At 34.1% G+C, this 15,137-nt stretch overlaps 1 protein-coding gene across 4 annotated transcripts in view; it reads right to left on the reverse strand.

Moving 5' to 3' along the window:
• LOC106872962 (dnaJ homolog subfamily C member 5) overlaps positions 1-15,137 on the reverse strand; it is a 103,400-nt gene that overhangs the window by 43,892 nt on the left and 44,371 nt on the right. For all 4 annotated transcript variants that reach the window (XM_052973245.1, XM_014920149.2, XM_014920150.2 and 1 more), the window contains exons 4-5: positions 14,463-14,615; positions 10,570-10,701 (exon numbers count right to left, since the gene is read on the reverse strand). In XM_052973245.1, the coding sequence (XP_052829205.1) occupies positions 10,570-10,701; positions 14,463-14,615 (285 nt within the window). The remainder of the gene's footprint in view (positions 1-10,569; positions 10,702-14,462; positions 14,616-15,137) is intronic.

The raw sequence follows: 15,137 nt of genomic DNA on the forward strand, positions 1-15,137 counted from the left end.
CAACAGCTAACACAGTTAGCAACACAATAACAATGATAGCATGAAAAAGAAATGGAATTATTCAAAACTGCTTTGTTAGCTGCCTAGCAGTGATCAGTTTGTATTGGGATGAAGTGCAAAGTCAATTGATCAATAAGTACACACTAACCCTAACATGTCAAACAGGAGTAGTTTATGGATTATTAGTAAGTCATCAAATGACTTACTTTCATGAGGAGCTATTCTAGAAAAACAACAAAAGTGAAAATGGAATGACAAAATTATATCATTTATGTTGACAATGCTTTTAAGTGTTATCCTGATCATGTTTCTTTAACTGAAACACCATCATATGGCAGAATGGTTGCCAAAGAAGGTTGTTGCTTTGATTTACTTGACTGGTTTGTCCTTTTATCCATCCAAAGCAGAACCAATGCAATTGATCTAATCAATGTAGCAGTAAAAGCTACCTGAATGAATTTTCTAATGACTTTAAAATGAGGACAACTTTTTTCAAGTTTTAATCTAGTGGAATGAAACCAAGAAAAACCAAGTGATGGAATCACGAAGTACAACATTTCACCAGCTATTTCCATTCAATGGTTCTTTTTTTAAGCAAAGGTGTTACTAGTATTACTCAAAAACAATAGTGACAACCACCTCAAAATGCTAAGAGTTGGTGAAGTTATTAGCAGTGTCATGAGAGATAGTCCTGCTCGATATGTAGAAAAGGTGTTGGTAGAAATTCCATACAATGTACCCAGTGCAAGCTATTGACACATAAGATGTGCAGCAGTATCACAGGAAGGTTACCAGGGAAAACAGCCTTTGTGTGTGGAAGATGTGCAGGTACATTAAATGCTGGGAATGTACAGGAAATAGACTCTCTTAAGTGTTCAGGGAGATCCTTAGATGTAGTAGATAGTTTCCATTACTTAGGTGACCAAGTTAGCAATGGAGGAGGAAGATATGAAAGCATAGTTGCTAGAATAAGAACAGTCTGAGCAAATTTCAGAGAGCTTTACTAGGGCCTCTTCCTCAGACTGAAAGGCAGATTTTATAATATCTGTGTATGAACAGCTATGCTAAATGGCAGTGAGGGAACATGTGAAAGGGGTAGACCCAGGAAGACATGGGATGAGGTAGTGAGGAAGGACATTCAGACTTTGGGCCTTGCATAAGAGATGACAAGGAATCGAGACTTCTGGTGGTTTGCGGTGCTTGAGAAGACATGTCAAGCTAAGTAAAATCATGGCCATTCATCCATGCAGGATGAGAAGTCCTAATTTTCAAGCTCATAGATGCTGGTACCATGTAAAAGTGTCCCAGCTGGTGCCTCGTTAAAAGCACCCAGTACACTACATAAAGTGGTTGGTGTTAAGAATGGCATTCAGCTGTAGAAACCATGCCAAATCAGACTGGAGTCTGGTGCAGCCCCCTAGCTTACCAGCTCTGGTCACACTGTCCAACCCATGCCAGCATGGACAACGGATATTTAAATGATGATGATGACGAAGTAAAAAATATATATTGAGATATTGAGCAAATGCATGGTTCAGAACCTAAACACAAAATTGTCAAAATGAAATTCCAGTATTAACCCTTTAGTGTTCACATTATTCTGCCATAATTAATGCTTTTTTATCCACATTGTTTTGAACTAATCATGCATTATCTTGTAGCTATGAGATTTTGATGAGGTAGCTGTTAATCTTTAAAATGTTATTGTAGGGTTGGTGTGAAAGACTAGATCTGGTCAGTTTGAACATAGAATAGGCAGAATACTTTTGGCCGGATATGACCGGTTTAAATGCTAAAGGGTTAAAGAACTTGTAGTCTAGCAGCTGTAAAATTTAGCTTGTAATTGAAGAGAATTTAAATTTCCATGAACATTAAAACTGAATTTGTGCTTAACCCTTTTGTCACAATATTTCTATTGAGACATTCTGTGTTTACTTATTAATTTTAAAAATAATGAAGAATTTAGTAACATTACTTTGTTATTACTAAGCTGGTTTTTAGGAACATAATTAGCATTAAGTTTTGATGCAAGATTTCATTTCAGAATTTTTGAAAACAAGACATTTGTACTATGAAACCAGGGATGGTCTCTGGTGGGTTAGAATCAAAGATGTTAAATTAATCCCATGAAAGTAATATGAGAATACAGGAATTTCAGAAAACCAAAGTTTTAAAAATATTCATAAGTGAAGTTATAAAATTAAAAAAATATTTAATTTAGTTATTTTTAAAACATGCAATTTGGATAAGTGCTATGAGTTAGTTCTAGAGGATAAGCAACAGCAGGTAGAAGAAAAGGTGTTACAAAATACTTTAGTATTGAGAACATTAAACTTTGTAATCCTTGATTATCTTAACTTTATACTTAAAATGATGAAGAGCATGTGTTAGAAAGGGCATCCAACCACAGAAACCATGCCAAAACAGACATGGAGCCTGGGCAGCTCTTCAGCTTACCAACTCTTGTTAAATCATCCAACCTATGCCAGCTTGGAAAATGGACGTTAAATGATGATGATACTTTCTAGTCATCAATACAAAAAGTAAATATGAAGATGAGGATTTAATTAGTTATCTCAGTTCTTTACAAGAATAACTCAAGTGATTAGTGTCAAAGATAATTATTCAATCATCATTTCAGTAAACTTAAATTCCAATAAAATTAGAGATGTTCAGAAGTGGAAAATTAGTTTTAAAAATGACAGCATAGCTGTGCATTTAAGAAACTAGCTTCCAAACCATGTTGTCTTGGTTTCATTCTGACAGTGTGGAACCTTGGCCAAGTATCTAATATAGGCCTGTGCTGACCAAAATCTTGTGAGCAAATTTTGGAAATGGAAACTAAAGGAAATTCATCATGTGTGTGTGTAACCAACAATGCTACTGGTCGCAAATTGTGATTTTATATATATATATATATATATATATATATATATACATATACATATAAAGAGAGAGATAGAGAGAATGGACTCGCAGTGATATGCTGGAGGTTGAATTTGATTTTTGGATGCAGTTTAAAACAGTGTAGCGGTAAAATCATTCCAGTTATGTAAGCAGAAAATTTTCAGAACCAGAAAAGAAATTTATCTTTAGGATGAAATGTTGTTTATGTTATAAATGTGAAGTTAACTTGAAAAATCATTAGTAATTGTGATGGCCAAACGTGTATGATTTTGGGGGATCTGTAGTTGTGTGTCAATCATGTGTAAGAAAGGATTAGTGCAACATTACTCCTTTGATGTATGTACTGTTGAAGAATAAGTTATCATACTTCCATTGATCCACTGGAAGATGTTTCCTAGGTTTCTTTGCTTATAGCAGTAGTGCAGGTCTAGCATGATGGATCTAGGTTGCAGGAGAATGCTTGGGTGTAGAAGTTTAAGATGGAAAGAAAAATGGTATTATCTGCACAAGAGAGTGTGTTCAGTCCCACATAATGGCAAGCAGTGTCATTAATGGACGCAATGAAGAACGTGGGAGGCATAACCAAGCTGTTGGCTTCCACAAAACTTGATAGAATATGGGTTAGAATGAGCACCATCAACACATGTTGCAAAGAAGTTTGACAGAAAACTTTCAATCCATGAGACGGTGATGAGATGGTGACAGCTTTAGGTAGGCAACCTAGCTAGCAGGTTCTCAACCATTTTTTGTCTATGGACTCCCTCTGATTCCTGTTTTACTCTACTGGTCCCCCATAGCCATTCAGTGTTTAAGAAAATCCTATATAATTCCCAATAATTAGATATTATTAGGAATTATACAAAATAAATGTTAAAATATTTTGTGTATTGTAGAAGCAGAGACCAATTTATTGCACATAAATTTTAACAACAAAATCCTATGTGGATTCCCAAGGGCCATGTGGACCACTGTCATATATCGACAGAGACAATCTTGCTTTTGCTGAAGTTATGTGATGGAAAGCAAATATTTAGCAAGTCTGGCTTTATCAGAGGAGAAATACCGAAGAAGCTAAAAAGCTGGCTTTGTAGGTGAGAGAGTGGCTAAGAGTGTTTGGTGTGATTGTATTGATGGGGACAAGGGGTTGTGATGATACTAATTGTTTTAGAGAAATAAGCATGGCATAAGATTAGGCTTCCATATCATCAGAGTCAGTGCAAGAGCAAAAAGGAGTTCTGAATAGGCAAGTCATGGATGATGTTCCTTCAGAGAGCAGTGATGTAAGATAGATATTCTCATGCAGGACAAGAGACAGTTGAACAGTTGTTAGTAGTTGGAAAAATTCATAAAGTGGTAGAGATAGATGAATTTAGATAGATGGAGATTTTGAACCAGAGTGATTAGAAGTTCAGATGAAAATGGTGTATGGTAGGGAGAGTGAATTCTATCTAAGTACAAATACCAACTTTCAAGAATATAGGGTGTGGCTTAGACAGCAAAGAGGAGTTAAAAAATAGGAGGAGAGAGAGAAAAATAAGGAGTGGATTGTGAATAAGTAAAATGTGGTGGATATAGCCAAAATGGGACTGAAGTTTGTAAAGTGTCTCAAAAATAATCAGTGTTTTTATTGTGGTATAAGTTGCCTAACAAGAATGCTCTGTATTGATGTTGATTTTTTTTTTTTTGAGGGCTGACCATCAAGATAAGGTGGATCATTTGGATCAAGTTATTAAAGCCACAAATTCTCAAAGGAAATTCCCCAAAATTAGATTGAGGATTTACAAAACTCTCAGAATATGGGCTGAGAGAATAACAGATATAAAAAAAATAATGAATGATGTGTTAGTGTTTGCTTTTTTATGAATTTACTACAGAAGAAACCTATAAATTTCAACCAATACTGTCTGTGTAAACTAAAATCAACTAAATGCACTGGGCAGTCATAAAAGTATCATCATCATTATCAATCTAACATTCACTTTTCTATGCTATATGGGTCAGACGGAATTTGAGGCATGTTTTCTACAATCAGATGCTTTTTTCTGTTCCAATCTACACCTGTTTCAAAGAAAAGTAATATTTTCCCATGGCCAGGCATGTCTTTGCAGAATCTTGGAAATTACTGGCACTACTTCTATGGATGATGCTCATTTACAACTATCACATGATGTCAAGACAAGGAGAAGCAAACATACACACACCCACATACACAATGAGCTTCTTTTCAGTTTCTATCTACCAAATCCACTCACAAGTCTTTGGTTGGCCTGGGGCTACAGTAGAGGACACTTGCCCAAGTTGCCATGCAGTCTTTATTCAAATTCACCATGGAGACAGAGAAGAGATCAGCTGGACTATAGTTTCAAGGTAAATGGTTACTTATGAAATAATAATGATAATCAAAACTATAATCCAGGTGACCCACCTTTTTTCTATCATCAGTAAAATTGTATAAACAAAGACAGCCATTTACAACTGTCTAGTGCACTTAAATTTAACTAGTTTAAGCATGCAGTCTGACTCAAATCTGCAAATTTATTCTGTAGCACAGCACAGCAATAGAGATAATTAAATAACAATAGTTATCTCCTTAATTAGCTTTGTATGCTTCAAGAAATGCAGATGTTTTAAATATTTAAAATAGACAAAGAAAAATCAAAATAAAAAGAAAAAAAACACTGCAAAGAACAAAAGAAATAAAAATGAAATCCTGCACTCATGAAACTGTACCCAAAAATGAAAGATATTCTTCACAAATATGTCGTTGGTAAAGAAGAGAGTCTGAGTTGTTAAATAATAAGAGGCAGTCAAGTTATAAGAAATAAAGAGTAAGAAATTCAATAAACTTGAGTAAGGCACTGTTTGAAATAGGTGAATCACAAAAGAATGTTTGTTAAAGGCGAAGAAATGTATTAAGTGCAATGTACTTTGGTGAAAGAAAATGTCCTTGAAGTACCCATTGATGGTATTGATAATCAAAATGAAACTTTCATAGAATATATATATATTTAAATAATAAGGGTGAAAAATTGAATATTAATTTGATTAATAGCAATTTAAAACCAGTGGCCTAGCATATTGAAAAAAATCTGAAGATTCAGAAAAATTATATTACATACATATAAGGGGATGACCACTAAGTGGACACCCAATATGCTAGAAGTAGACCCCATATGGTCTGACCACTAAGAAAATTCAGCAAACGCCAGAACGTAAGCGAGCAAGACAAATGAAAAGATACAAAATATAATTAGTCACATAACCGGGTATGTGACTAATCATTATATTTTGTATCTTTTCATTTGTCTTGCTCGCTTACGTTCTGGCGTTTGCTGAATTTTCTTGAGAATAATCTTTTCTTAGTGGTCAGACAATATAGCGTCTACTTCTAGCATATTGGATGTCCACTTAGTGGTCATCCCTCTTATATGTATGTTATATATATATATATATATATATATATATAAATATATATTTTCCAATTACCAAATTGAAGAAAGGAGTATAATTTTGGTCACAAGTGCAAAATATACTGGTAAAGCAAATTATGAAATACTTGAATTTCTAAGAAAATAATTTGCTTTTAATTTGTAAACTGAATGCTAAATACACTGAAATCTCTATAATATAACCCCCCCCCCTAACTGATAGAGCTGCTCCCCACCTTGGAATAATAATCTGCATTTATTATTTTTTTTCTCCCTTCTATTCTTTTAAGAAAGGTACTTGAAGGAGAGTTGTGAAATAAGGAACTAAATAACTGAGATTCTCATTGATCACATTCTTTGAAATATTGTGACTGTTACAGTAGATGCCTCTTTAGAATAAGAGAATGAAAATCAAAAAGGTGTAAATATATTCTTATAAATCCTTCTTTATTGGCAGTAATTGGAAGAATCATTTGAATGTCATACAAATGTCAAATGTCTTGCTGTACTTAGTTATGGACTCTGAGGTTCTGAACTCAAATCTAGCTAAAATCAAGTTTGCTTTCATTATATAAAATACCAGTCAATAGAATAAAGTTACCAATCAAGTACTTGTTAATGCACATGACTGTATTCTCACCCATAGTCTAATTTAGTTCTTTATGCAATAAGTTTTGGGTGGGAACAGCAAGAGAAAACCATTAATGTTTAATGAGTGAATTAATACTCAAGAACATGTTCAGAAACATATATGAATGCAAGTTGAATAACCTACTCGTTAATAAAATTTAAAAAAACCTCATCCTATCCCTATTCCAAGAAATTAGCATGTGATAATGATAATGGCTCCATGAAAATTTCTGTATCTTTTTCATACTATTTTGATATTTATTTATCAACTAATAGTTGTTCACAAAATCCCTACTTTAACCTTCAGAATTGGTAATAACTTAGATTTGTCATTAGTCCTAGGATTCACGAGTGGAGATTAATCCTATTTTCATGATGTATAAGGTTACAATGCTTCCCACTAAACAGGGTACCAATCTGCTGCAGGATTAACTTCCTAAGTATTGCTGGGAAGTTATTTACAGCTAAGTAGATTGGAGCATTTTGCTCAAAAACACAATGCACAGTCTGGTCTTAGAACTGATCTTATGATCATGAATACAATACTCTGACCACTAGGCCACATGCCTTCACTATTGCCTTGGAAATGCCTCTATTTTGAGACTGCTCCTACTGTGAGTGTTTTCACTAAACGTTTTAAGTGCTAATGTAGTTCTGGGTAAACCTTAAACATATCTCTCTCTCTCTCTGTCTGTCTTGATCCAGTAGAACACCAGGATGAGGGAGAAGATGGCAGCAGCCACACTGACATTCTATTAAGTAACTTGTCCAAGGAAGAGTAGAACAACTAATTAACATATGGTTAATAAAATTTTTAATAATAAAACTTAACTAAATTTTTAGAATTTTCAAGTTTGCATAAAGTTAAGAATTGATAAATTGATGGGGTTCTGAGCTTTGAAAACAATACAATATATTGTACTATATAAACTTTTTATTCCAGTATCCAACTTGACACACTACTTCAAACAACTTTCCAATTACATATTCTATTTATATATGCTAGTAGTCACATATCTGTCTTCCAAGCTCTTTTTATAAAACACATTATATCTATCTTCAGATTACCACTCTAAACTACAGTTTCCAATTATTCTTTTATAAGCTTTCAAATTAACCTAACTCAGAATGCTAACTATATTCAACAACCATAATTCACTTCTCAAGTGTATTGAAAATAACCAGAGTGAAGATTTTTTTCAAGTGAATTGAAAATAACCAGAGTGAAGATTGTGGTTACCCTTAATAGTTACACTAGTCCCCTTACCAAGACAATACAGAATACAGAAATGTCATAATGCTTAACAATCCAAGCATTAAATATTTCAAATTATTAAATGCTGCATATACACATCCTCTCACATTCTTAAAAGATAATTAGATAAAGTTATGTATACACTTACTACCTTAAACATTTGTTGACCAATATAAAAGGAATAAAGTAAATGAAAATGAGATATTTGGTAAGTGGTGAACACCGATAATTTGAAAACAAATTAAGAAAGTTAGATGCATCTGAGAGATAAGATAAAAAAAAATTTCAGATTCTAAAAAGTTTACAATAGTGATTCCTAAACTTTTTCACCCCTACTGCCCTTGTTGCTCTAACATTTCATTTAGTTTACTGTTTTACAACTGAGTATAACTAGAAATAACAGTCTGTGGATCTTTGGGGTTTGACGGGCAACATTTTTTTTGTAGTGTTTTTGGTACCGAATATTTGTTTGTGGTATAGAACAGATAAAAAATTTTGTATTCGAAGTTATTTTATGTAAAAAAATTGTCGTATTTCAGTAATTTCAACCAATCACTGACGTCTATTGAGGTGAAAACAATTAATGCCGTAACGGTGTCATGGGATCTTTTCCCTTGAATAAAATTAGTCCCATTGTTTGTCAACAACTACCTGTGTTACTCTTATTTATGACATCGTTTGTGCGTTTGTACTGGTTTTAGCTTTAGGGTTTTAGGGTTAGGGTTCGGGTTTTAGAGTTAGGGTTAGTTTTAGGATTACGGTTAGGGTTATGGTTATGATTATTTTTGCCATAACCTTAACTCTAACCCTAACCCGAACCCTAACCCCAACCCTAAAACCCTTACTAGGGAATAATGATATAATTAAACAGGGAATAACACACTTGACACCGAACAGCAGTAATTGTATTCAGCTGAATAGATGTCAGTGATTGGTTGAAATTACAGAAATACGACAACTTTAACATGAAATAACTTGAGATGTACAAAATTTTGTTAAGAAGGTTAAGAGAAGAAGGTGTTTTATATGACACATTCTACCAGTGTCCCAAGTTTGAAAGTGTTTCGTTAAGAAAACAAATGTTGCCCGTCAAACCCCAAAGATCCCAGTCTGTTACAATAGATGATAATAACAGGGCATTTTAAATGGCTAACAATAATTTGCACACAAGTTTTTAAATTTTATTTATTGTTATAACTTGAATTTCTGTTACTTTAATGGAAAACTAACATTTGTAACACACTAAAGTGCTTTAATTATGAAGAAAACATCTCAATTATTTTAGCTTTAAGACTGGAGATATTAAAACCAGAGCCACATGAGCAAGGAAAAAAGAAAAAAAATTGTAGGAGGGAGCTACTTTATGAACCATTGTTGTTATTTTTGTCTTTGCCTCCAGCCAGGAATATATTAGATAAACAGAAGAAATAATAATGTAGCATACACCCTGCTATATGTTGTGTATCCCACAGTGTAGAACTATCAATTCTACAGAGACAAAGGAGGGGATTGGACAGGAGAGGAGGCAGTTATGGTGAAATGTCAAGAGAAAGAAGTATATAAAAAAAAAATCAAGAAAGTTCAAAGGTCAGCCTTTTGCAGAAAATAAAGAATTAAGAAAAAATACAAAAGATAAGAAAAATAAATCAATAAACATCTGAAAGTCTAAAAGAAATAGCAGAGAAGACAGTAAAAAGAAAAAAAAGAGAAAAGAAATATTTTGGGCAAAGTAAACAAAAGAATTAAAAATCTTGCAATCTAAAATCAATCCTGTTGCTTTTTTACTCTCTGACCACCAATTTAATTAATTAAATTTTTTTTTTTAAATCTGATTGCTCAAAACATTGCTGCTGCAGAAAGCTTACAAGAAGAATACCAATTATTATTGGTACTCTTGATAATTAATGATCATCATGGTAGGTTACATGATAAATATATTCCTCAAGAATATAAAAGTAATGGGTCAATAAGAGAATAATTGTTGGAGTTGAAGTCAAATGATGACAAGTATTATGGTAAAAGAAGCATGTTTTGGCTCAAAGCACCCCTAAACTAAACCCCAAACCCTCTTCAGAATTCTTTTACTCAATAAGAAAGAGCACTCATTCAGGAAAACCTGATCTACAAAGAGAAAGCATGAATTTGGAAATGTTAGAAAGAAACACAGATTAAGCCATCTAATTTGTTGCAGTTTAAGAAGTTATGTTTTATATAAAAACAATTATTTTCAAAAAGCAAACTGTTAGAAATAAAAACGACATTATAATTAGAGTTAGAATAATTAAAATAATGTAACTATTAAATTTAAAATAAAATAAAAACGAAATGTAATTGAAATGAAATACTTACATGTAGGAATGAATAATCCATGTCTTCTTGATCCATTTGTGGCCGAAATTTTCCACAACAAAAGTTGCAACAACAGCAACAACACAAGCAGAAGTAACAACCCGTTATCAATCCACAGAAACAAAACAAGGCCTAGAAAAGTAATGAAACAGTAATTAGTATAGATTTTAATTAATAAAAAATGTAAATGATAGCACTTTATAGTAGGTGCTACATAAAACTGATATGCTAACATGTAGGAAAGAATATAGAACAGGAAAAAACCTTAATCTAGTTATTTTCTGATGATTTATATAAAGTAACTTTTATTTTAAGACTCACTCAATGTAATTAATATATTGGTTTTATTAGTCTAAAAATATATAGCTACCTTAAATATTCTTCTTCACTCTCATACACAAGCTTTTCTTTTTTTTTTTAACATTTTTAAACAACTATTTTTATTTATTTTTTGTAGGTTAGGCTCACTTTATCAATTTTATCAATACAAGTATGTCAGCCTTTATAACAACAAACAAATACAATTGAAATTAATTAAACATTTAAGAGGATATGTATGGTCTTAAGAGATGCAACAGCTATAAAAAGACTTGTCAATCTGCTTCACAGTTTTGGCAGACAAAATGGAGGTGTTGTTGCTTTGGGGGATGGCAAAGGAGACATGCTGGAACTGTCACTCCAACTCACAGGTCTTGCACTTGTGGATAGCAATCTCTTCCCTTATAGTAATGAGTAAGGATGTATTCTAGGGGCCAAGAACATCAGAGGTCTCCATTGCTACAAGCTTGACTACAAACCTATCAGAGAGTAGCCAATACTTTAACAGTTCGCTCTGATGAGTAGTGAAGCCTGGGCTGGCAGCAGAACACACCAGAATGCCACTGGAAAGGGTGTTACAGCATATGGCATCTCAGATGAGGGGCCTACTACTATGGACTTTTACTGTCTATTCTGTCCAGTCTTACTCGCTTAAGCTGAGAAGGGATGCCTGCAGTGTCTAGGCCATGCTTCATGATCTCATTGAGAGCAGCATGGCGTGGAAGCAGTCAGCACTATCATATCATGACAATGGGTGGAGAATGAATGAATCCACAGTAAATTTACAGTGGTATTTGTGAGGCTCACAGATTAGGAGGCAAAGCCCCTGGGAAGCACTAATGTACAAACAGTTGCTATCCAGCTGAGTGCCAGTTGAGAGTGATGGCACTGTATTGAGCCAGGCACTGCTGTGGAGCTGGGACACCGAGCAAAAACATGCCAGATGGTACTTTCTTATTGTAAGTATGTAAATTGCTAAAATAAATAATTACATTTCTTAAAAAACCCTTAATATCTTCTAAAAAGTTCATTAAGAGGTAAAATCCATGAATAATTATATCCATAAAGTTAACAGAAGAGGTAAAATCCATGAATAATTATATCCATAAAGTTAACAGAAGATTTGAACAGATATGCTACATCAAATTTATAGGTTGCACAATAGTTTTAGATGCATAGTGATTTCTATAAACTAATTGAATTTAGCCATTCACTCTTAAACCAATTTTCTGTAGAAAGCAAACATATCCACTTGAAATTTCATTACTCAACAGCAGACAGCAGTTTTATATGACAATCTGTCTTTTGTTGGGGAATATCATATTTGAAACAATTTTCTGATGAGACATGTTAAGTTTACTGAGGCAACATGACTTGCAGAAAATACCAATTCTATTTTTGTGTGGATATTTAACATCCTTATTGGAAAAACTATGAAATTTTATTTCACAGTGAAAGGATTAAAAATACTTTGAAAAAGAAAAAAAAAAAAAAGATCCAGAAGGGTGACCATACGAGATGATTCCACACATCCACTTAATTTTTTTAGGATAGTAAAATGTTGGATGGTTCTATAAGGTCTGATATTTTCATACATTAGAAGAGCTGTATTTACAAATTGACACTACAACAGCCAACACTCAAAATAAGGAAGTGATGCTTTATCAACCAAATTGACAAAAGCAAATAAAGCAATATGCCTAAGAGATAACATAATGTTAAGCCTAAATGATGGTTTTAGAGGTGAAGTATTAAAAACCTTTGAATGTTATGAAAAAATAACAGCTTATAAATGGTGTGGCTTTTCATGCTAGATGCTAAAAACAAGCAATTATAGTAATAAAAAAAAAAGCAATGGGAATTTAAGTATTTTATACTCCCCTGTGAAAACAGTCTTACAGAGAATTGGTGATTCATCATCATCACCATTTAACTTCTGTTTTCCATGCTGGCATGAGTTGGTCAGTTTGACAGGGACTCATGAGCCAGAAGACAGGGTCAAACTCCAATACCTGATTTAGTAAAGTTTCTGTAGTTGGATACTCTTCCTAATGCTAACCACCTTACAGAGTGTACTGGGTGCTTTTTAACATGATACTGGACTAGTAAGGTTACCAACTAACTAACAAGACTCTTCACCTGAGGGGTGAGTAGTATTAAGGGATGTGACTTTAGTGGGACAGGAACAAGTGTCTTGTTGTAGGAGATATACATGGTTACACCAGTCAGAAGAGAAAGAGGATGGTGAAGATACCTCACGTATAGCCTCAAGTTACAAGAAGGTGAATAAAGAGAAGTGGTATGGGGGGTAAGTTTGTGGGAGTGTGAAGGAGAGTGACAGATGGATGGGGATAGGGAAATACAGAGTGGTGAACATGAGTGGAGGCAAGGCCAATCCTGAATATCTGTTGGAGGGGGGAAGCAAAGAAAGATGTGGATCAGAGAAATGATAGTTGACAGCCAAGATGGTGTGAAGTGAATGGGGGTGGTGTGTGAGGGAGATGAACTTTACTAGAGGTGAGGTCAAAAGTACACAAAAGTGGAAATGGTGGGAAATGGACAGAGGTAATGGGGGAAGGACTGCTGCTGGCAAAACACAGGACTTCACAGGGAAAGGGGTATTAAGTGAAATAAAAATGTAAGGGATGACACAAAGAGAGCTTGTAGAAGGAAGTGGTCTCATTATTACAACAGCTGAATGGGTACTGACGAACAGGAGAGTTCTAAGAAGATGAATTGTGTGAATGATGGGTGATAAGAGGATGGGTTTTATGTGTTTATGCATCAGGGATGATTAGATGCATAGACATGGGCTGTGCAGGTAGGAGGTTGAGATTGTGTGCAGGAACTTTAGACATAGGCAATGTGCTTTTTGGGCCTCATTTTTGCTTGGCTATGCTTGAGAAAGCATGCCCACCTAATTGCTAATCATCTTGGTCCTTTGTCATCTTTTCCATGAGGCTCAACATCTGGAGGTCATTCTTCACCACTTTTGGGTCTTCCTCTACCACAAGTTCCATCAACATTTAGTGATCAGCACTTCTTTACACAGCTGTCCTCATCCATACACATCACATGACCATACCAGTGCAGTCTTCTCTCTTGCACACTACATCTGATTCCTCTTAAGCCTAATTTTTTTTTCTCAACATACTTGCACTTTTGTCATACATGCACACTGGCATTGTAGATTCAATAGAGCATACTAGCTTTATTTCTCTCTTGTTTTCCCATGTCCTTCCCTTCTGAAATATTTTATCTACATTATTATTAATAAGCAGACTTGTCAGAGTGTCAATATTTGGTCCATACCGTTATGCTGTATCAAATCCTCTGAAGTCAACTTTGCCTTTCATCCTTCCAAAGTCAATAAAATATAATTCAATCAAGAATTGGGGTGGACTTAACAAACAACCCCCACTCCCTCCAAACTTCTTTGCCTATGTTACATACAATTATTATTATGAAGTTTAATATTTCACTTTCAGGACACAATAATTTTCATCAAATTGTGTCAAATGTCATGTAAATGTGGAATTTGCTTTTAAATAGGATTGAATAAAAGAAACTCTTACCTTTGCCCATCGACTATTTAACAGAAAATAGAAGCTAACATTTTCTTCTCCAACAGTTTCTGCTGCATACAGCCCAAGAGACCCATACTGGTCATATATTCGTCGTTTTGAACTATCACAAAGGACAGAGTGTGCATGGTTAATATCTTTAAACTGAAAAATAAAATTGGGATTATCTTGAAGAAACCATTCATAAAATTTTAGAAATAATTCACTATTTATTACTCTATAGCTTTTAGTTTATGTATTCAAATCGAATAAAACATACAGTAACACAACGAATACCGTAAAAACCCATGTAATTTGTGCACCTGTGTAATTTTGCAGGTGACTTTCAGGATAAAATTTGTTAAAAAAAGCTTCTACCTTTTAGTTGTATTTAGCATAATTTCACTTATGATTAGATTTTATTAAATTTTCATTAAATAAAAATAATTTCTGTTTAACAGATATCACATTGAATGCTATTAAATCACAAAGTGTTTGTGTTCATCATCATCATCATCATCGTTTAACGTCCGCTTTCCATGCTAGCATGGGTTGGACGATTTGACTGAGGACTGGTGAAACCGGATGGCAACACCAGGCTCCAGTCTGATTTGGCAGAGTTTCTACAGCTGGATGCCCTTCCTAACGCCAACCACTCAGAGAGTGTAGTGGGTGCTTTTACGTGTC

Source organism: Octopus bimaculoides, chromosome 15, assembly GCF_001194135.2.
Source record: "Octopus bimaculoides isolate UCB-OBI-ISO-001 chromosome 15, ASM119413v2, whole genome shotgun sequence".
Taxonomy (NCBI): domain Eukaryota; kingdom Metazoa; phylum Mollusca; class Cephalopoda; order Octopoda; family Octopodidae; genus Octopus; species Octopus bimaculoides.